At 38.4% G+C, this 22,644-nt stretch overlaps 1 protein-coding gene across 2 annotated transcripts in view; it reads right to left on the reverse strand.

The window, feature by feature from the left end:
* Positions 1 to 1,669: 1,669 nt before the first annotated feature.
* Positions 1,670 to 22,644, reverse strand: part of LOC128691192 (villin-1) — a 165,975-nt gene continuing 145,000 nt past the window's right edge. For both annotated transcript variants that reach the window (XM_053780050.2, XM_053780051.2), the window contains 6 exons: positions 19,378 to 19,537; positions 18,845 to 18,979; positions 16,037 to 16,143; positions 6,975 to 7,130; positions 4,443 to 4,622; positions 1,670 to 3,310 (listed from right to left, as the gene is read on the reverse strand). In XM_053780050.2, the coding sequence (XP_053636025.2) occupies positions 3,197 to 3,310; positions 4,443 to 4,622; positions 6,975 to 7,130; positions 16,037 to 16,143; positions 18,845 to 18,979; positions 19,378 to 19,537 (852 nt within the window). In that variant the 3' untranslated portion in view covers positions 1,670 to 3,196. The remainder of the gene's footprint in view (positions 3,311 to 4,442; positions 4,623 to 6,974; positions 7,131 to 16,036; positions 16,144 to 18,844; positions 18,980 to 19,377; positions 19,538 to 22,644) is intronic.

Here is a 22,644-nt window from a genome sequence, read left to right on the forward strand (position 1 = left end):
GACTTTCCACTTCCTGACAAATCAAAGGCTGAAGAAATACTTCCTAACGTCCTCGTGACTCATCTGAGGTTTCAACTTCTAGCTATGCTTCGTGTTATTATATCCCATCTATGAAACAATCTGTTTTTATTCATACTATCAGTTCCTCTCAGTATTTTGTACCTTATCACATTGCTCACAGTCCTTCTGTGGTCCAGTGTCATCAGGCTGAGTTTCTTTAACCTCTCCTCATAGACATACCTCTTAACTCCGGGCCTGGTCTCGTTGTAAACCTCTTCACTTTCTCCAATTTCTTGACATGCTTAACTAGGTGTGGGCTCAATACTGCTGCTGCACGCTCCAACATGGGCCTGACGTCCACGGTGTACAGTGCCGTGAATGACTCCTGACTTTAGACGTCTAACAGCTAATCTTAGTGATTATTGTACCGATATGTTCGGTACAATAATCACTCCAAGGTCCTTCTCCACGTATGAGATTTGCAGCCTTTGCTTCCTCCCCGAGCTTGTACTTTGTCTACGGTCTTTGCCATTCCCCAAATTTCATAACATTTTATTTGGTGGGCTTAAACTCCAGAAGCCACTTGTCATACTAGACCTGTAACCTGTCCAGATACATTTGCAGCCTTTCCTGGCCACGTCTGTTTGTATTCTCTTCAATTAGTTTCACATACTCTGCGAACAGGAATGCATCTGACTATCCCTTTCATCGTCATTCACGTACACAAGAAACAGCACTGGCCCTAGAACTGATCTTTGTGGAACACCACTCGTCACATGCATATATTTTGACACCTCTTCACGGACAATCACTCGTTGTTTCCTATCAGGTATACTTTGATTCGTTGTAGTACGTTCCCTGTTATTCCTACTTGCCCCTTTAGCTTTTGTTCCAGTTTCTTGTGCGTTATTGTATCAAAAGCCTTATTACAGTCAAAGACGCAATTTACCCATCCTTTTTCTTCCTGCCTTACTTCTGTTAACTTGTAGGGCGCGCGCGTGTGTAGGGGGGGGGGGGGACGAGGGACAGATGTGCAACAATGCGTGGGAAGGAGGATATGGGAAAGACGCAGGACTATGTACGTATGATCAGATGGGCAGGGTGAGGCTGGAGGATAATTTGCTCAGGTCACATTAATGCGCAGTCTTGCACAGTCTGCTTCAAGCTGGACATACTGGGTATATGCTACATTTGATCCCAGTACAATCATTATAAGGCGCACGGCTATAAAATACATTCTTCTCAAAAAAGTGGTATGTAACGTTTCTACTAAACAATCATATTATTAAAATTTCTTGTTAGTTAACAGCTTCACTTATAAAAGAAAACTTATCTTAAGCCTTAATCCTGTATTCCGGAGCCTAACGTCTATATTTGCGCGGTCCTCTATTTTGGAGCCTCAATCAAAAATAGAGATTCAATCCTCTACTCGGAAGCCTCGATCCTCTATATATATTTCGGGTCTTCTGGTTACTTCTGACTTACTGGAACTCTCACATTTTTGCCACTGCCAAAAATAGACTCAAAGGTATACAAGTTTTAAGTATCACTTTCCTTTGTCTTGATAACAGTTCTGTCACTTGACAAGCTCACTTTCTGTATAGGCAAACTTTAAAACAGAGAATTGGTTTCTTAGAAAAATCTGGGACAAAATAAAAAAATATGCGAATATATTTGGTTATCATTTTATTTACACCATTCTTCGTGATCATAACATGAATCACAAACATAAAGTAAACGCAACATGACATATACAGAGGGGTCTCTGGAAAAAGATTTCCAATTAAGTTTAGGACCACAAGGAGCCTGAACCCGCTTATGCTCGTTCGGGCCACTTCCATATTGTCTACTGCCAAATTTCAATTTCATCTACACCTGAAATCAAATGATATCTCCTCTGAAAATGTCATACAATCCCGTTGTGTATACTATCAACTAACGATCTCTGAAAGTTGTTTTACACGCTATAATGTAAAAATGGTCATGATGAGGTATAAAGTCTTAGATGCTCAGCTGTCGAATACTCTAACCTAACTTAACCAAATCTGACAGCCATTTTTAGAAGTGATAATAAGTAGACCAAATAGAAAGTAGACTAAATGGGATAGACGAAACGGGATGCTACCGATCCTTCCCTAGTGGTCGGCTCACTCCAGTCTTGTTGTCCCATATCAAATTTAAATGAAAAAAAAAAAACGTGGAGTACGACCAACAGAAATGACACTACTACAGTATTAAGTGGCATATCACTAATGACACAGCAAGAACTTAAAGAAAAGATTTCACTTTTGAATGAGTACTTGAAGATGGAACACTTGAAGGCGGGTTGGGGGGACTCTACTAAAATTGCCTATTCAGTCTCTTTTATACTTGGACAAGCCAGTGAAGCATCCATGACTTGGGTCTCGTTTTCTTAAAATGAAAATAATTTTTAGTTATTAGTATTATAATATGTGACCTCAATTTCCGGAATACAAATACAGCATATCAATAATATTTTTAATACAAAGCTTCATCATACTTCTTCAGTTCAAGAAACAAGATTTGAAATCATGGCCATAGTCAACAAAGCCATTCGAAAACATATTAAATATACAATCTTGTGATATTACAGGATAAAGGACAGTGAGTTGTATTACGCTAGTGGCCTAATTTGATGTCGTCAATTTACCAGGAAAAATACTCTGATGATGGTCTATAATGAACATTGTATGAATGAACGTGAGCTGAGTCCTTGACAGCAACAAGTCTAGTCTTATCCTGGACGTCTTCCACTGCTCATTTCTTAAACAATACTGTCTTGTGTATAAATTCTAACGAATCATTCGCGTGGAATTATGCATGATGTTTTTGTTTTGAAGTAGTGATTACGGTCAGTGCATAGTGAGTATACTTTTAAATTTACTTCGCAGGTTTATAACATGCACTGAAATAGTGAGAGAATATATACATATATATACATATATACATACATATACATGTATATATATATATATATATATATATATATATATATATATATATATATATATATATATATATATATATATATATATATATATATATATATATATAACTGTTATTGTGTTTCCTGAAACTTATTTTGTGCATAATTTTGACTTATACCGTTCACAATGCAAGGCAGACGTTTCTTCTCCATCTTGCATCATCCCAGTGGTGTTAGTTACGTCAGTGTTTAGAACAGTCCAGCTTTCTTCTTCAGATTGTTTTTCTTCCACTGCGGAATAGATTCGAACTCGTTTCGGTCGACCCCAAACACTGTCTTGAAGTCTCCGTCACTCAGGAAGTCCTGCCAACCACAAGTTCGTATAAAATCGTATATATTTTATATCTTGGACTAGGTGCCATAAACAATAACCGATGAAAAAGAACCACCTAGACAGCAAAGAAGAGCTGTGTTATTTCGGCCACAGTCGAAGATCTCCCACAATGAGGATCTCTGACGACCAAATGGTCAGTTTTCTGTTTGCCCTTATTTGATTTTTCTGTCTAGTTTTTTTTTCTTTTTTTTTCCATACACTTTCTTCTAATCTCATTATGCTACGGCAATTAATAACTACAGCTACAAAAAAATAAATATTTTGTTGTTTTAATGTACGAATTATGTGACTCCTTATCCTCATTACTTGCTCTAAATAAGCAAAAATCTGAATGTAACGTGATTATTTTTGAACCCATATACAAATATAAACGAATTATTGATAAAAGGATTCAAGCTACACTTAACGATTTCCTCTAATATAGTATACAGGCCTCCAGAACATAATCGAGTTAATAATTTAGCTAAACTAGAAAACATTGAGAATACTGAATATAATTTTGAGCTGTCACACATTTTATAAGCTTTGGGAAAAGACCCGACAAATAAGTGTTAGGTCGAAGAATACAGACAGGACATAACAGATGCATTATCCATCACAATGAAATATATCGTGTGTAACGTGTATGAGGGGAAGTAACATGATTACTATAATAAAATATATGGTCACTGCTAGACTAAAAATAAATAATAAATATTTTTGACAGTTCAGTTTGCATGCAGGTGTCAAACATATGAGATATAGAAAGGTAAATGCCACAGGGACAAAAAATAAAACATGGAATGGAAGAGATCTGTATTTCGGTCTCTGTTGGAGACCCTCTTCAGAAGATGAGGCTCTTATTGAAACCAAAACAGATATAGATCTCGTCCATTCCGGGTTTTATTATCAGTCTCTATGGGATTTACCTTTTTAATGAAATGTGTTTACGGCACTTAAGCCAGAGTATGAAAAGATATAACTATTTATCCAACTGGGTCTGAGAACTGGTCTTTCTGCTCCATCGCTCACAGGTTAAGCATTGGGCGCATAATAAACTAGCCGATTTCGCAATAATAATTAAATATTTTTTGTCATGATGGACGGGACTCCAAACCTCACCTCTTTATGAACGGGATCCACTTCGGGTGGCAACTTTTCTGGGTCCTTCTCCCGGAGAGTAGCCAGAGGGTAGGTTCGTCTGCCTGAAGTCCCACTGGACGAGGATGAGGTGACAAGCACGGTGGCTCCTGGGCATGCCTCCTCCAGCCGCTCGCAGATATCTGCGTACGTCATGTTATCCTGAAGACCAACCAACATAAAGATACAGTCATGGTATGTGGTAGATGTCATGTTATCTTGACTAACCAACATAAAGGTACAGTCACGATATGTGGTAGATGTCATATTATCTTGAAAACCAACAACACAAAATTACATTCATGGTATGTGGTAGATGTCATGTTATCCTGAAGACCAACCAACAAAAAGATACATTCATGATATGTGGTAGATGTCGTGTTACCTTGAAGATCAACCAACACAAATATAGAGTCATGGCATGTCAAACACAGTTATGTATCTATGGTACCATTCGACTGAGTTTAACAAATCAGTCTGCGAATACCGGACTATTTAGTGATAACTGGCGACTATGTTGCTCTGATGAGTTGCTCTGATGTAGATGAGTGAGAAATAGGGTACACCAGGTAGACATGAAAATAGCTCATGTAATGACTCTCTGGTAGAAGAGTTCTATGAAAAGGAATGTACTGTCTACCCCTTCTCCTGATGAGAGACATAGATATTCCTAGTGTGAAATCACAGACCAAACTATACCCCTAGACACAAATTAATGTTTGTGGAATTCTATTGGCGATTCCTCCTCCAGAAAGTTGTCTCTAGCTACATGACTCGGGAGCTAGATCTTAAATGGGTAACAACTGGATGAGTGAAACAATTAAATTTCACTGTGTGAGGCTCAGATTTGAAGGGTGGGGAGTAAATGGAGGAGAGCATGTGTAGCAACATGTTTTTGTGATGAAGATCCCATTATCAGGAAAGAGTTGCCAGCTTGGTAAAATCTATCAGGTTAAGATAAAGAAAAAATTTGTTTGGATTTTCGTCCTGGAGGGTTAGCCACCCAAGATAACCCAATAAAGTCATGCGTCATCGAGGACTCTTATTTCGACTGGGGTCCATTAATCTTGTCCCTCAGGTTACGATCTATAACAATCGATTAACACCCAGGTACCTACTTGCTGCTAGGTGGACAGGGGCAGCAGGTATAAGGAAACACGCCCAGCATTTCCACCTGTGCGGGGATCGAACCACGGACACTTAGTGTGTGGGACGAGAGCATTGCCAACCAAGCCACAGTACATCGTGGCAGAGGGGAAGGGGAGAAGATAATTTATTTTATTCAAATAAAAACGCTCAACCCTTAGGGAACATACAGCGCCTATGAAATGGGATTCAGTCTGGAAGGTTTCTCGAGTACAGCGTTCGTCTCACTATTAGTGGACGGAGGATCAAGCCTCACCACTCCTTGCGCTGAATGACCAACACGGGTTTAGTGTTTCACATAAACATTATTTTTATTATGAGAGAAAAGATTTGCCAGGTTCAGCAAAGACGGGTAGAAATAATATGAACAAGGCAAGCAGAGTGATCTACTGATTATGGTACCGATGATTTCTGAGGTTTACTGGATGATTATTATTATTATTATTATAAAAAAGGAGCGCTAAACCACAAGGGCGGTGAAGGGAAGTGGGGAAGAATATCAACTAGGAGAGACTCAGAGAATTACCAAATTTGAACACAGGGGGAGGCAGATAGATCTATAAATTTAGGAGGATGGGTAGGGAAAGTTGAGATAATATATACATGTATATATATATATATATATATATATATATATATATATATATATATATATATATATATATATATATATATATAGAACATGGGGTAGAGGGAGAGAGGGCGGCGAGATTTACAGGATTTGGCGAAGGGGGGGTTAGTTGGACCTAAATTAATGGACCTTAAGTATGACGAAAAGACACGTTCCAGAACAATCTTTCATCAGGGTAATGTTTTGCTGAGTATAGTTGTATCAAGTTATATGTTATGGAACATTTCCTTTCACCACTACTGATGACAACCAGAATTATTTCAATCCTTCTACTGTTATCAAGAACAATAACGTCTGCACGCCAGTGTTAAGAGAGCAAAACACAACATAACTGACAATCGCGAAAGATAATCTTCAGACTATGATGCCTTTCAGAAGACACATTAATTAGAAGCTTGTATGGAGCAATATAATTTAAAATATAACAGCCTAGTTCAAGTTCATAAGGTTTAGATATACGAGACGTTACATAAGAAGAGTTAGGTAATAGGTGTTTGCATTTGAGTTATCCCCCTTCCAAACAATGAATCAGTGAATGTTTTCAAGAAGGAAGACTGCTCGTTTAAGACACAACAGCTGCAAAGTCAGGCTCAAAATCTGAAAACAAGAGGGTTTATATTATCTCAACTAAATTCTTCTTTATGTTGTATGGTTATAAGAGTGTTCTCATTATTTTCACTTATTAAACTATTTTTTTATATTGTATGGTGAAACTGAAGATTTTTTTTATAACTTACGTTCCAGAGGTCGTTGTCCCATATGCCGAAAAATCCTGTAAAATTGGGTGGCTCGAACCCCTGTTTGATTTTGATGATGGTGGTGTCCTTGCCGCGGCCAGCTGGGTCTGTTCTCAAATACTCAATGGTCATGGAGTCCGCAGCCCTCTGCTCCTCCTGTGGCATGCACGCACGCCAGGTTAGTGGGTAGTGAATGTTAGCGGGTTACATGCACTGCTCATTCTTGCACCAAGAATGATGAACGTTAATCATTCCATATTTTCTATTTTTTCTTGGCCACTTCGTTTCCAAAAGTATCATGGAGTATTTTACTAATTTTTGGTTATCAATACGATTTTATAAGTTTATGTGGCCTAACCTAAATTAACTTAATACAGCTTAAAATCAAGAAAATACACTTTGGACAAAAATAGGAAATTTGAAGTGGCTGACGTTGAGTACAACATTAACCACTGACGTTATAAAATGAGAATGGGTTGCAACACCTTAGATATTTCATGGAATATTCATTCTTGTGTAAACTGAGGTTGTTGGGTGGGAGAGAGAGGACTGGGGACGGCAAGTATGAGCAGGGGTTCTGTTACCCTGGGAATTATTATTCTTTTACCCATGGGAAAGCGCTAAACCACCAGGGGTTGCTGGGCTGACAAATGCAGGGAACACTCACAGGACTATTATTGATGTCCGTATTGTTTAAGAAATTTCCCATTTACTCTAAAAATCCAGCTGATGTAATAACTTGTGTAAAATACAAATAGCGTTACTTGCTTGCAGTGACACTGAACACTATCAATGGTATTTAATCTATTTACATTTCTGCCAACTTGGTTCATTATACATTAGTCACACTGGAACAACGTAAACAAAATGCAAATACATTTGATAACAATCGAATATTTTTAAACTGAAAGTATTTAATGTAATGATTTATAACATTCAGTGCTAGTGGGTCTTAGAATTAATGGGTGAGCAGGCCATAGACTTTGTGGGAAGGGAATGTTAGCGGGTAGGCCCCATAATGGGCAAGGAAAGTTAATGGGAGGGTGCAATAATGGGCAGGGAAGGTTAGTGGGAGGGAATGTGCAAGAAGGGTTGAGGGTGTACGTGAAAGGCAAGTAGAGCATGTTGCAACTTAAGCGCGTTTCCCTGATGCGAGAACATACGTGGTCGTGGAGCCTCAGAGACTAATTTCGACCTCATTCTGTTTGGGATATTATATATATATATATATATATATATATATATATATATATATATATATATATATATATATATATGTGTGTGTGTGTGTGTGTGTGTGTGTGTGTGTGTGTGTGTGTGTGTGTGTGTGTGTGTGTGTGTGTGTGTGTGTGTGTGTGTGTGTGTGTGTGTGTGTGTCGTGCCGAATATGTAAACTGGTCAATTAGTAAGAACTCATTTAAAATTAAGTCTTTTCAGAAATTTTCTTTTATACGTTTAAAGATATATTTTTTTCATTAATGTTAATGTAAGAATTTTTAATTTTGCACCAAAAGAATCTTAGAAAACTTACCTAACCTTATTATAACAAGAGCAATTTATTTTAGCCTAACCCAACTAAATTTATTTTAGATTTGTTTACAGTAATTTAATACTAAACAAACACAGTGATACATATTTTTTTCGTTAGGTTCAGAATGATTTTGGCGAAATTATTGCATACACAAATTTTCACTTGTCCTATATGGCAAGATTAACTATATATATATATATATATATATATATATATATATAACAACACTGCGACTAGCCAAGGACTCGAACCCATGCTACTTTGGCCTGCCTCTTGGTAGGCGAAAACTCATGACGCCTTTACCCACGGGACCAAACAATCCTTAAGAGTAACGCACCCAGCAGAACTGAATGTTGTACTCGCTACCCAAGGACATACGTTGGTGTAGGTGACTCTAGGCTAATTTTATTCTGCTCCCAAGAGGCAGGCCAAAGCAGCATGGGTTCGAGTCCTTGGCTAGTCGCAGTGTTGTTATTGATCAAATACCACTTGTTCGTGGGCACAATAATATATATGAAAATACCTAACGTTAAGGCTCTAAAGGGGTTTTAACAATTACGATATACATTTTTACCAGTTATGAAGTATTTTCTTTTGCCTAGAATTTTAGGTATCTTTTGGGAGCAGTAGAATCTGCATAAATCAATTAATATCGAAGAAACTAGAACAAGCTGACAGAGGCTGAGGGAGGAGCGGCACCTCACAAGGGTAAACATTGAAGAGCAGGGCTAAGGTCGCCCCGGGTAATGCATGGGTGGTTCTCGTCCTCACTGGTCAGAGGTCAGGTCAACATTTCCTGTTCTCTCAGTCCCCCCGATCTTCCCGCTACCATGCTGAAGGGATGCCGAGTAAGTTCACCACTAAAAGGTCGCGAGTTCCAGTCAGACCAGCGAAACGTATGGGCAGGTTTCCCTTAAATCCCCGCTATGTTCACTTTAACTCACGAAATCGTTATAACATGATTGCAAACAAATCACCGAACGGGTGGAGTAAAAGGCATCCGTACAATGTTGTGTATTTAATGATGTTAGATGAAAAAAATATCAGTGTTGAGTAACAGGGCAAGGAGTGATCATGGGACTAGTAAGGATATGCAGGGAAGGTTAACGACAGGATATGGAATGTGTAAAAATTTGTGTGTTTGTGCATCTCTCCTTTTTTCCCCATCTGTTTTTTTTTTTGGTTTGTTTGAAAAGAGTAACGTTATGACTGTCTCTGGCGGAAGTTAGTTACCATATGACTTATTTGACAGTTGTTCGTTGCTAAAAGGTTTATGCTGGTAGATGTTGATTACCAACAAGTTTGTGCTGACAACTGATGGTTACCAACATGCTTATATTGGCAGATGTTTACATGAAGCATACCTGGAGGATATTCCGGGGGTCAACGCCCCCGCGGTCCAGTCCATGACCAAGCCTCGCGGTGGATCAGGGCCTGATCAGCCCGCCTGTTGCTGTAGGTCGCAGGCAAACCAACGCACGAACCACAGCCCGACTGGTCAGGCACTGACTTTAGGTGCCCGTTCAGCTGCCTCTTGCAGACAGCCAGGGGTCTACTGGTGATAAATGTAATTCATAATGATGGTTATAGATGAAGTGTATATTTATGGTGATAGATGTAATAGTGATGTTAAATGTAGTGTATAGTGATGTTGATATATGAAGTGTATAGTGATGGTGATATATGTAGTGTATAGTGATGGTGATATATGAAGTGTATAGTGATGGTGATATATGAAGTGTATAGTGATGTTGATATATGTAGTGTATAGTGATGTTGACATATGTAGTGTATAGTGATGGTGATATATGTAAAGTGATGGTGATATATGTAAAGTGATGGTGATATATGTAGTGGATTGTGACATATGTAGTGAATAGTGATGGTGATATATGTAGTGGATGGTGACATATGTAGTGAATAGTGATGGTGATATATGAAGTGTATAGTGATGGTGAAATATGTAGTATATAGTGATGGTGATATATGTAGTGTATAAAGATGGCAATAGATGTAGAGTATAGCGAGGTGAAAGATGTAGTGTATAATGATGGTGAAAGATGTAGTGAAGAGTGATGTTGACTTTGGTAGTTTATAATGATGTATAGTGATGACAGATGTAGTGTATAGTGATAGGTGTTGGGTACAGTGAGGGTGATAAATGTGCTGTATAGTGATGGTGATGGATGTTGCAAATAGTGATGCTGACTTTGGTAGTGTATAATGTATAGTGGTGACATATACAGTGAATAGTAAAGGTGACATGGTGTATAGTGTTGAAAGATATAGTGTATACTGTGGGTGAAAGACGTAGTGAGGGTGACATGTAAAGTTAGGGTGATAGATGTAAATTGAGGGTGATAGATGTAAGGTGAGGGTGACAGATGTAGTGTAAAGTGACGGTGATAGATGTAGTGTAAAGTAAGGGTGATAGATGTAATGTAAAGTGAAGGTGATAGATGTAGTGTATAGCCCCAAAAAAACGGAATGAAATTTGTTGCCAACATGATTTTGCGTGACGTTAGTTTCCAGTATTCTTGCTTTGGCAGGTGTTGGCTGCCTTCACAGGTTAGAGGATGTTACTGTCTGTCGTTCTCCTCATCTACTTGAGTGTTGAACTGAACATCATTAGGAAATGAGGGATCCCAGGCAACATCGATTGTGTTGTGTGACCTCTATGGTGTTGAGGTCGACTGTTTCTATACAGCTTTAACTGGGATAGGCTATGAATGCTACTGCAAGTGACCGCTAATTCCTCTGCCAAAAAGACCTCTCTTCACCGTCATCAAGACAGCATTCTTGAAGGTTTATATCTCGTGATGAATGTGGTCCTCCATCAGCTGTCAGGAAGGGACCCATCATCGTTACTTTAGGTCATTTAGTTATGATCGTAAATAATGGGAACGACTACTAGTAAATTTTAGCCTGCAGTGTTAGACTATGGGTGGGTTGTCAACTTCGAAGTGTTAGTTTCTGGCTCTTTCTTTCTCTGTCTGTCTGTCTGTCTGTCTGTCTGTCTCTCTCTCTCTCTCTCTCTCTCTCTCTCTCTCTCTCTCTCTCTCTCTCTCTCCCTCTCTCTCCCTCTCTCTCCCTCTCCCTCTCCCTCTCCCTCTCCCTCTCCCTCTCTCTCTCTCTCTCTCTCTCTCTCTCTCTCTCTCTCTCTCTCTCTCCCTCTCTCCCTCTCTCTCCCTCTCTCTCCCTCTCTCTCCCTCTCCCTCTCTCTCTCTCTCTCTCTCTCTCTCTCTCTCTCTCTCTCTCTCTCTCTCTCTCTCTCTCTCTCTCTCTCTCTCTCTCTCTCTCTCTCTCTCTCTATATATATATATATATATATATATATATATATATATATATATATATGCAATAAGATCACAGTAAACAGGTGATTTCAGAATATGCAAAACAGCCACTGTGAAAGAATAGAGAAATTCCAAGCGCATTCGTGACTACTCACATTATCAAGGAACATTCGTGAGTAGTCACGAATGCACTTGGAATTTCTCTATTCTTTCACAGTGGTTGTTTTGTGTGTGTATATATATATATATATATATATATATATATATATATATATATATATATATATATATATATATATATATATACACATACATATATATATATATATATGCAATAAGATCACAGTAAACAGGTGATTTCAGAATATGCAAAACAACCACTCTGAAAGAATAGAGAAATTCCAAGCGCTTTCGTGACTACTCACATTATCAAGGAACTATGAAAGTGAAGCATCCAAGGAAGCTATATAAGGGGTCGGCCAGCACCTTACTATCAGATCCCACAACGGTTAAACACGTGACGCGCGGCGAGCCAACTTGGACAGGTCCTTTCTCTATTCTTTCAGAGTGGTTGTTTTGCATATATATATATATATATATATATATATATATATATATATATATATATATATATATATATATATATATATATATATATATATATATATATATATATATATAAAACTTGCAATTTTGGCTTAAATAACAACGCTCTTCTTGCCGAATAAAGCAAGCTAAAATTTCTGTATGTAATATTTTCGCAAAAATCATTCTGAACCTAACGAATAAAATATATTTCATTGTGTTTGTTTATTATTAAATTACTGTAAACTTATCTAAAATATATTTAGTTGGATGAGGCTAAATTAAATTGCGCTTGTTATAATAAGATTAGGTAATTTTCTAAGGTTCTTTTGGTACAAAATTATTTTTACCTTAACATAAATGAAAAAAAAAATTTTTTTTTTTTGGTGTCATCCCGTGAGTTCTCAGAGGATGTTCTTGCAGTTCGTAGTTAGTGACGCTTTGTTATAATTAAAGAAGGTTCTGTGTTGGGGTTGCCAAGCTATCATTCTGTAAAGCTTTTTTTATATTATATTCATAGGCTCTATGTTGAGGTGCAAGTGTAGTTGTTTTGTCATGATTCTGTTGCTTAAGTTGACACTTCCCACGAATCTCTGCTCTATTTCTACTCTTCACAAAGTTATTATGCTGAATTTCGTTGTGAAGGACAGTGTTGCGGTTTGTAAGAGGGGATTAATATCCTGTAGAGTAGTTTGACATACGCTGCGGCTGACTTGAGCTAATCTGTTATTATGCACTCAGGGACCCATAATAGTCATACAATGCCTGGAAATATAAGGTAATCTGGTTAGCTTCGAGGAAGAACACAGTAGTTCCTGCCACTTGAATCAGGAGCCCTTCACCAACGTGAAGGCACTATCCTAGGAGGTTTGAACCGAGAAACTCGGGCCAGCTGCCCGTCTACCATAACTGTTTTGGTAGTCACTTTTTTTAGTGGCTTGACTGGTCAGGAAAATTTAGCCACGAATATCGTTCACAAACACAGACCAATATGCGTTAGAAACCGAGCGATATTTATTTATGCTGAAGGTTGTAATGGATTAAGAGTGTACCACCTGGCGACGCCAAAAGCAGTAAAGCAAGTGAAAAGTAACTCCTAGGTGTCATACATCTTAGAACACTTCAAATGTTTAACTTATTTCAAACCAGGCTTGGTCAAGCAAGGAAACAAATGACCGAGTTTAACCAAAATGATTGTGAGCAATTTGTTGTTAGACCAATCAGCATACTTAAATCATGAATGGGAATTAATAAAATAACTGGAAAGAAATACAGACAAGTTTCTCATCCAAACAAGCTGCATATTAATGAAAAATTTGACTGCAGGAGATGCGCTGTCTGGCGATTAGCAGACGGATGATCAAGCTTTCATTACGCTCTGGGCTGTACGACCTACATAGCTTTAGTTCAGTGATTCTCAACCAGGGGTAAATTTACCCCTTGGGGGTAAAAAATTACATGGCAAGGGGTAAATATCTGATGTACCCGATAATTGAATAATAATTCAATAAAATTTAATTTTGTAAAATATGAGAGAGAGATAGAGAGAGAGAGAGAGTGAGAGAGAGAGAGAATGCTAAGAATGTGTGATGATGTGTCTGTAACCTCGTTTTTCTGTCCCTTTTTGATGGCGATAAATTTTTTGTATGGAAGGGGGTAAATGGAGAAATACATCAAGCCGAGGGGGTTAATGATGGAGGAAAAGTTGAGAATCACTTCTTTAGTTGTACTTGAATGATATACAATACCGACAATTAATTTTTATCGTAGGTTTAGTATTTAATATTACAATAGCAATCAATATTATTATTATATTCATATGAAAATGATAAACCCGCAAGCGTTATACAACCCCTGGGGAATGGCAGGGAATCAGGTTTGATTCGAGGAAGCAGGTCCCTTGAAGGAACCAGCACCACAAAGGTAATGAGTTAGTTACAATGTTGGTGCACAGGCTTGAGTTTAAATATGTTAGCACCCAAGACAAGGCAAACTTTACGTATCTTTGATGACATGCATCATCCCAACCAACTGATATTAAAGAATATAAAATCACAATACCGTGACTAGAACAATACACATATAACCTGCACACTGGAGAATGAAACTTATGACCACGTTTCGGTCCGACTTTGACCATCAATTAGTCATACCCTAGTTAATGGTCCAAATCGGACCGAAACGTCAATTGATGTTACACAGGCATCACGTTTACTGTGATGCTTTATATACTGAGAATGAACCATATACACATAAAGGGCCCGAAGATCCGAAATTCACTGCCGGATCATGCCTACAAATCAATTTAGGGCTCTATTTAGAAATCATCTCATCTCCCAAAATTAACCATACATACGCTATACTTAAGCAGCAACTCAAAAAAATCCCAGATAATTCACGACTGCTCAATTAATTAAGAATTATTTCAAACTTAAAACTATTTCAACTTCATTATTGAAAATTGTGCTAAATTGTAATACAGTTATATTTTATATACTTCATCTCAACTATAAATTTGATTATTACAATTCCTTAGCTATCTCGCTGTTGTAATAAGGAAGTCAATGTATAAATAAAATTTATCACTCTTTATATTTCTAGTATTAAGTAGTCTGTAAGCATTAGGGTTAGTCTGCCCGAAATGCCCCGGCATGTTAGTGGCTTTCTTTGTACCCATCAACACGCTTTATATGCATTCACACATTGTACCCTATGCAAAGAAATGAAATTGTTTATTGTTTGTTTTATTGTTTTAACATGAAATATCCAGAAATTTCCTTGTTAAATCTGTCTCCTAGTTAAGAAGCAAATGCCAATAATCTGCAGGTACATACTGTGGAATTTTTTTTTTTACATAATTTCCTAAATGTATAACATATGAATGAATAATACAATAATTGTGTAATAAAATATGATGCTGTTTGGACCCTTCGAGAAATTTCGAGTGGGGGGGGGTAGAACAGCCAGTAGGGACGCCATATTGAATTTAATGTGAGCACTGGTCGAAATTCTGCTAATAATTCTGCGTTTTCTGAGGTCTAATGAAGTATTTAGGTCTGAATTTATAATAGGAACCTGTGTTAATGTCCCCTGATGAAGAAGTGGGACAAAAAAATTGCGGGACCTCAAGAATTGTGTGGAGGACGGAAAAATTGAGGACAACAATTCTCCTAGGAGCACCCCTCAGCTAAGTCATGCCTATCCATAATGTACAGTAGTTTTTGCGTTGGCCGTCGTAAATTCTAGCTGCCAGGGGTTAGGTTAGGGTGTCTTCCATCAGCATTGTCTTCCAGCAATTAAATAGTAAGTGTTAATACCAATTATAATTTGTGTATCCAGCAAACCTAATCTCATACAGTCCACTAAACTTCAATGTACCAGAGCAGCTAGTTTTAATTTTATAATCATTAATTTAATGTCAGGTCTAGTTTTTTGTGAAAGTGGTGAAAAAGTGGGCGGTAGAAGGAGTTGCAGTTCTGTGATCTACTGTGACTAAGTCTCACTTACCTCACCCAAATTACTTGAAAGTAATAATTCGGGTGATGTCCTGGAAACTTCCTGCAGGTAATTTGCTCACATAATAATAATAATAATAATAATAATAATAATAATAATAATAATAATAATAATAATATTTTTTCAATACATACCTTGTTGGACTTTTGACCAATCCAGATGAAGATGGTATCCCAGGTGTCCAGGAGCATCAGGTCATCCTCCAAGAGGTCAGCCTGAGAGAAGTTGATCACCTCCTCCGCTGCAGTAACAATGTTGTCACCAAATGTAATAATAATATGCTAGGTTTAAAAATGTCTTATATAAAAAATATAGAGGTCTTATAATATAAAGAGTAGCGTCAATACCTTGACCAAACTTCTGTTCTTTCATTTTATCCCTCGCCACATGTGGTTCAAGACGGACCTAAACTTCGCTCAGCTGTCATTTTCAATTTGTGAGTTAATCATTGTGTAGCTGACTGTAGCACTTGTGAGGTGGAAGCAAAAATGATGTTCACTTGTTCGTTGTGCAGTTGAATGTTCTGGGTGTTATATGGATTATGGACATGATCATCGCTGTAAATATCTTAAGAGGATCCGTGAAGTAAGAAAGTAAACACTTAATAGTTGAAATGGTACGATAATACCAGCAAAATACTGCCAACAACGTTCCTGGGTATATCTTCCATTACTTAGTACGTGCCTGCTCATGCATTGCTTTGAAAAGTATTTCATCTCTTTGCAATCTCCTGGTATATTAACTGGAGTATACCTGGAGGAGGTTTCGGGGGTCAACGAATATTTTCACTTAATTCATGTAAAATCTGTTACTTCACTTAATTCATATAAAAACTGTTACGTCTTCACAATAACAAGCCTATTAATTACATTTATATTATATCTTTACAGTAAAGCTTACTAGTGTATGTTTTATCTTCACAATAAAAAGCCTATTTTTTTACATTTAAATATATTACATATTCAAAATAAAACTACTAACTTAATATAATTAAAGTTGATGTTGCATCTTCACAATTGAAAGCCCCACTCAATACAATTAAAGTGGATGTTGCATGTGTTCGCAGTTTTCAGTCCACCATCTGCAAATTCTTCCTCGTGTGAAGCCTGACTATCACTGTGCGAGACCTACACTTAAAGCTTCAAATTAATTATATTCAATGAGTATTGACAAATATTTAAATGATTTTGGTGTTATTTTAAGCTATACCTTAATATGCTATGTGACAACAATGAAAAATAATCAAGTTTCAGTACTTTGATGATATATTAATGACGAAAAGAAGACAGACACAACACCGTGACTGGAACAATACACAAATAACCCGCATATATAAGAATGAACTTGTGACAACGTTTCGGTCCGACTTGGACCATTAACTAGCTAAAGTTTCAAGTCGGACTAAAAGGTCATCACAAGTTTCATTCTCCTATGTGCAGGTTATTTGTGTATATCATTGACGGTGTCAAGGAACACACTGATATTTATCTTTCACTAGGTGTCATATATAAGGAACTGAACATCACCTACAAACCGAACTTGGTAAAATGATTGAAACAATTATCAGATATACAAAAGATAGTATGATATTACATTACATTCATGAAGGAGCACTAATGCTGATTTTTTTACAGAAATATTGACCAAAATTATGGTATTTGCATCTTAAAAAAAAAACAGATTTAAAACAATTTTCCAGACACTACGTCCCATCGACCACTTGAGCTATTCATCATTTACGATGGTAAGTCAGTCGAGCTGGGGATACAATTACAGTAATTCCATAAGGATACTGTAATTGTAAAGATACCTGTAGATGTGGATACTACAATTTTAATAGTAGTGATTAACAAAAAGGCACAATACCGTGACTGGAACAATACACAAATATTTGTGTAATAGTAGTGATAACTGTATACTGAAAAAGTCAAGAATAGATCTGAAATCCAGTATAAACTATTTGTGTTGATATTATGTACTCTTCGTATGGTGGCTGCCTAATTAATTCGCCCCTCAGGGCAATAACTTAAAAAAATGCTTTCCTAGATTTAAGAAATATGAGTTATGAAGAAATATTAGACAATGAAAATGCCTTCCTTGAGGGACAGGAATTATGTAGGCATGAGTCCCCAACACGCAGGTAGCAGACAGAAGGCAGGTAGCAGGAATTCTAGCGATGACTGACTCATCAGTCGGTTGTGATATTCCATTGCTGTTGACCAAAATAATGTTTCAAAGAATTTTCCGACATCACTGAGGTTCAGGGTATCATTAGTTGTATTTTACATTTGTGTCTATACATACTGAGAGCTCACACTGTTATGAACGTACATAACTGTGATGGAGTTGTCACGCACTTATTAGGATGACGTGAGGTGTCACCACAAGCCCACTGAACGTACAAAATAAATTCTAAAAATGACTGGCTAACTGGTTGTGACATGCGACTACTATGGCTCTACATCACCTTTTAACGTGATATGTTTCTTCCCTGCGCGATCCAAGTAATATTTTCTTGTGTCCGATAAGCCCAGTTTCCTCTACCTCGATGCACGCAATAGGAATAGTACAGATTGCAGTATAAGTTTCTAATGCAATTAAATAGCTTTAAAGATTTGAAACCAATCACAATGGGAATTTACAAGTTATAACTTGGAACCCAAAATCCAGATTTCAATATTTTTTACAAAATTTACATATACGAAGCCGAAACTTACTGTCCATAAGACGCATTAAAATTCTTTTCCTTAAAGCCCGGGAGTCATCACAATCCTGGTTTGAAAGATTTTGGTGATTAGTGTGTGCGGTCACGGGATCGTTCCCCACTGGTATTCTTACGATACTGTGAATTTCACTTAATGTACATACCGATGAACATGACACGTGCAATAGTTAGGTATCTTAATTGTCGAAATGTTAGGTTATATAAGTAAAGAACTTGCCTTTGAAGACACCAGTGGCGTTGGAACAGTGGAAGAGTCTTGGTAAATGGGTGGGGATCTCCTCTCTTAGTCTGGCCGAGCTGGCATATGCTTCCTTTCCTCCCAGCGCCTTCCAGAAGTCCTCCTTTTCATGACCTGTTACATTCCATACTTAAGTCATAAACATTCTTCTGGTGAGTGAGTTGTGGAAGGTATAACAAAGAAAATATTTACCAGATTAATATTGTGTAATGCTGAGTTAATGAGTTGGACTGTGGCAGAGACTGGCTATTATAATCTTATACCTGCTCACCTGTTAGGTGATCAGGTATAAGATTTACCCATATGTTTCGCCTAATTCGGGAATCAGTCCCCTGGTCCTGTTGGTTGTGCACAGAATGCTCTACCATTGAGCTAACATTAACACCTCTGCTTTTTTTCCTCTTCTCTCCATATTTGTCTTCCACTTCCGACTCTGCCCCTGTCACCCTATGTCACCTTCGTCCCTTTCACTGCCTCTGTCAACATCTGCTACAGCGACCGCCCTTGCTCACCCTCTGAAACGATAACAGTCTCGCCCCTTTTGGAGGACAGAGTCTTAGCCATCTCCCGCTCGTCACCGGTGGATCCCTTGCCGCACCACACGTACGTCAGTAGTGGCGTCGTCACGATGAAACAGTCGTTGGAGTTGAGGCACCCGGCCCGCATGTCCACCTGTACACAGAATACACATTATTGGTCAAGTCAACTAATCCACAGGGAAGACAGCCTCTTCGGCGCTCTTTATTTGATCAATTTCCCCCAACAAAACAATATAAGTATGAAATAATATAAGTATGCACGAAATGACAGTTTATCTGCTCCTTGTATTCTACAACCATACTTTCATAGCAAAATTATAACAGCTCATCATCAAAGTCTGATTTGTTGTCGCTCGGTACTAATCTGCTCAGTAATGTCATCATCTTCGACATCATTTACTCTTTCTCTAAACGTCAACAAGATGCAAGAGAGGATGCGATCCTTAGAGCACCTGATTGGCTAACTCTCGTGAGACCGTTCCTCGGATTCACATATTTTGAGAGGGATACACTCCATTTTTATATTGCATTCCTGCTCTGCTGCATATTTAGTTCAAGACCACTTTGGAATCTACCATATCATCCTTGTTCGACCTTGGTTCTGGTATCACTCTCAGTCTAGAGTCTCTAAGGATTAAGTCAAATGTTTTCCCTTCTATGATGTGAATAACAACATTGCATTATAATTGTGAAATATTCATCAGACTGTGCAAGAATGGTATACAATACCGACAAGATGAAATTGAGACACATGTGCAACATCTGGGTATCTTTATTGTAGACGTTTCGCCATCCAGTGGCTTTATCAATACAGATTCCAGGACATAACTTGAAGACAGGAGAACTATGTACAGAAGATGAGGTAATCAGTCCCTCAACCTAGCAGTAGGTGCGAAGAGCACCATAGTCGTGGAGATTCTGAAGCAGAAGCAAGGCGCCTGACGCTTATATAGTAACGTCAGGTGGAAATGGGACGGGTAGCAGAGGGCATAGTCACTGGTAGGCGGGATTCCCCAGTGGAAATAGGTCCTACCCAAACAGATGGGTTAGTTGTACTAGTAGTTGTCGTAGTCGTGAAGGTTATGTACATGTCCTCAGAATCAAGATTCCATGATGTTGCAGTGTCTGACAGGTTGTGCAAGAATGGTACACAATACCGACAAGATGGTCAGTCGTCACGTGAGGTCCCAGACCCTGACCTGCTTTGGGGATTAGCGTGTACAGTTACAAAGCATGGCTTGCTTCTGCAGTGTTTTAAAAATTGAGGTTGGAGAGTTGAAGGAGGAGGTCTTGCTTCTCCAGGAGGAGATTAGGAGGCTGAAGGTCCACCTCAATGGGTCTGGGAGAGAGTGTGAGGTGGCTGGAGTTGTGGGGAATGAGGCTTCTAGCAGTGAGGTGCAGTCTGTCTCTCACTGTGAGGAGGCTGTAGGTGGGGAGGTAGCAACGGCTACCAGCAGTGAGGTGCAGTCCAGCACCTGCTACAAGTGGTGAGTGGTTCACAGTAATGGGAGGCGCATCAGAGTAAGGAAAGTTAAGAGTGAAGATCTGAAGGTAGGAAATCGCTTCTCTGTTCTTCAGGATGAATGTACTTCAGTGGCCAGTGAAGGTAAGGGTACTACTGCCCCTGCTAACAGAGGTAAGCGCATTCTTGTGGTTGGTGACTCTCAGGTAAGATATATTGACCGTGCTTTTTGTAATAGGAATAAGAAGATGAGAGATAGAGTGTGCTTCCCTGGAGCTGGTGTTGGGGACATAGTTAACAGGTTGGATAATATCATGTCAGGTAATGGGAACAAGCCCATTATTTGTCTCAGTGCTGGTGGAAATGATATTGGGAAGAGTAGGAGAGAAGAGCTGCTAGGTAAGTACAGGTCAGCTATAGATTTCATTAAGTCTAAGGGAGGGGTCCCAATCATATGTAGCATCTTGCCTAGAAGGGGAGTAGGAAATGAATGGTTGTCTAGGGCAATTGATGTAAATTGCTGGCTAGACAGATACTGCAAGGAACTTGCAATCCCATTCATTGACAACTGGAACAACTTTTATGGCAAACATGATATGTATGCAAGGGATGGGGTACATCTCTCTGGGGCTGGGGTGGTAGCACTTGCAAACTCAATTGAGAAGGCCATTGGTGAAATGCCTATGATTTTAAACTGATAGAAGATAGAGGTATGGGTGTGTGTGGGAAACAAGCAGGTTGCAACACTAGGGTTGGAAACAGTAAATGTATAAAAGGCATTCAGCATGAAGTTATAAATAAAGACAATAGATCAGGTCAGCAAACAAAGGGGGACAGCAGAGGACAGCAAGGGACTAGCTCCCTTAAGGTTTACTATACTAATAGCAGGAGTGTAAGAAATAAGATAGATGAGCTAAGATTAATTGTAAGTGCAGGAAACATAAATATTATTGCTATAACAGAGACCTGGCTCAATCTGAAAGATAGAGAGATGCCCTCTGAATGTCACATACAAGGCTGTAAATTATTCCACACTGACAGGGTCAACAGGAAGGGTGGTGGAGTAGCGATGTATGTCAGAGACAATTTAAATTGTTGTGTTAGACAAGATATAAAAGTAGAAGCGTCAGCCACTGAATCTGTTTGGTTACAGCTTCTCGAGGGCCGAGGAAAACTAATTTTGGGTGTGATTTACAGGGCCCCAAATCTTGATAGGGAGTGCAGTAAACTTCTATGGGACGAAATTCGTAAGGCATCTACATACGAAAATACATATGCAACAGTTAGGTATCTTTATTTCGAAACGTTTCGCCTACACAGTAGGCTTCTTCAGTCGAGTACAGAAAAGTTGATAGAAGCAGAAGATACTTGAAGACGATGTAATCAGTCCATCACCCTTAAAGTTTTGAGGTGGTCAGTCCCTCAGTCTGGAGAAGAGCATTGTTCCGTTGTCTGAAACAATATTGTTTCAGACAACGGAACAATGCTCTTCTCCAGACTGAGGGACTGACCACCTCAAAACTTTAAGGGTGATGGACTGATTACATCGTCTTCAAGTATCTTCTGCTTCTATCAACTTTTCTGTACTCGACTGAAGAAGCCTACTGTGTAGGCGAAACGTTTCGAAATAAAGATACCTAACTGTTGCATATGTGTCTTACCTAACAACCTGTCGGTATTTTATACCATTTTAATGTTCAGTAGTAGTAGTAGTAATACAATATGGTAGAGCAATTAATTCGTACATGAGTAAAAGGATATAAAAGCTATTACTTGGG

This window comes from Cherax quadricarinatus, chromosome 27, assembly GCF_038502225.1.
Source record: "Cherax quadricarinatus isolate ZL_2023a chromosome 27, ASM3850222v1, whole genome shotgun sequence".
NCBI classification, from domain to species: domain Eukaryota; kingdom Metazoa; phylum Arthropoda; class Malacostraca; order Decapoda; family Parastacidae; genus Cherax; species Cherax quadricarinatus.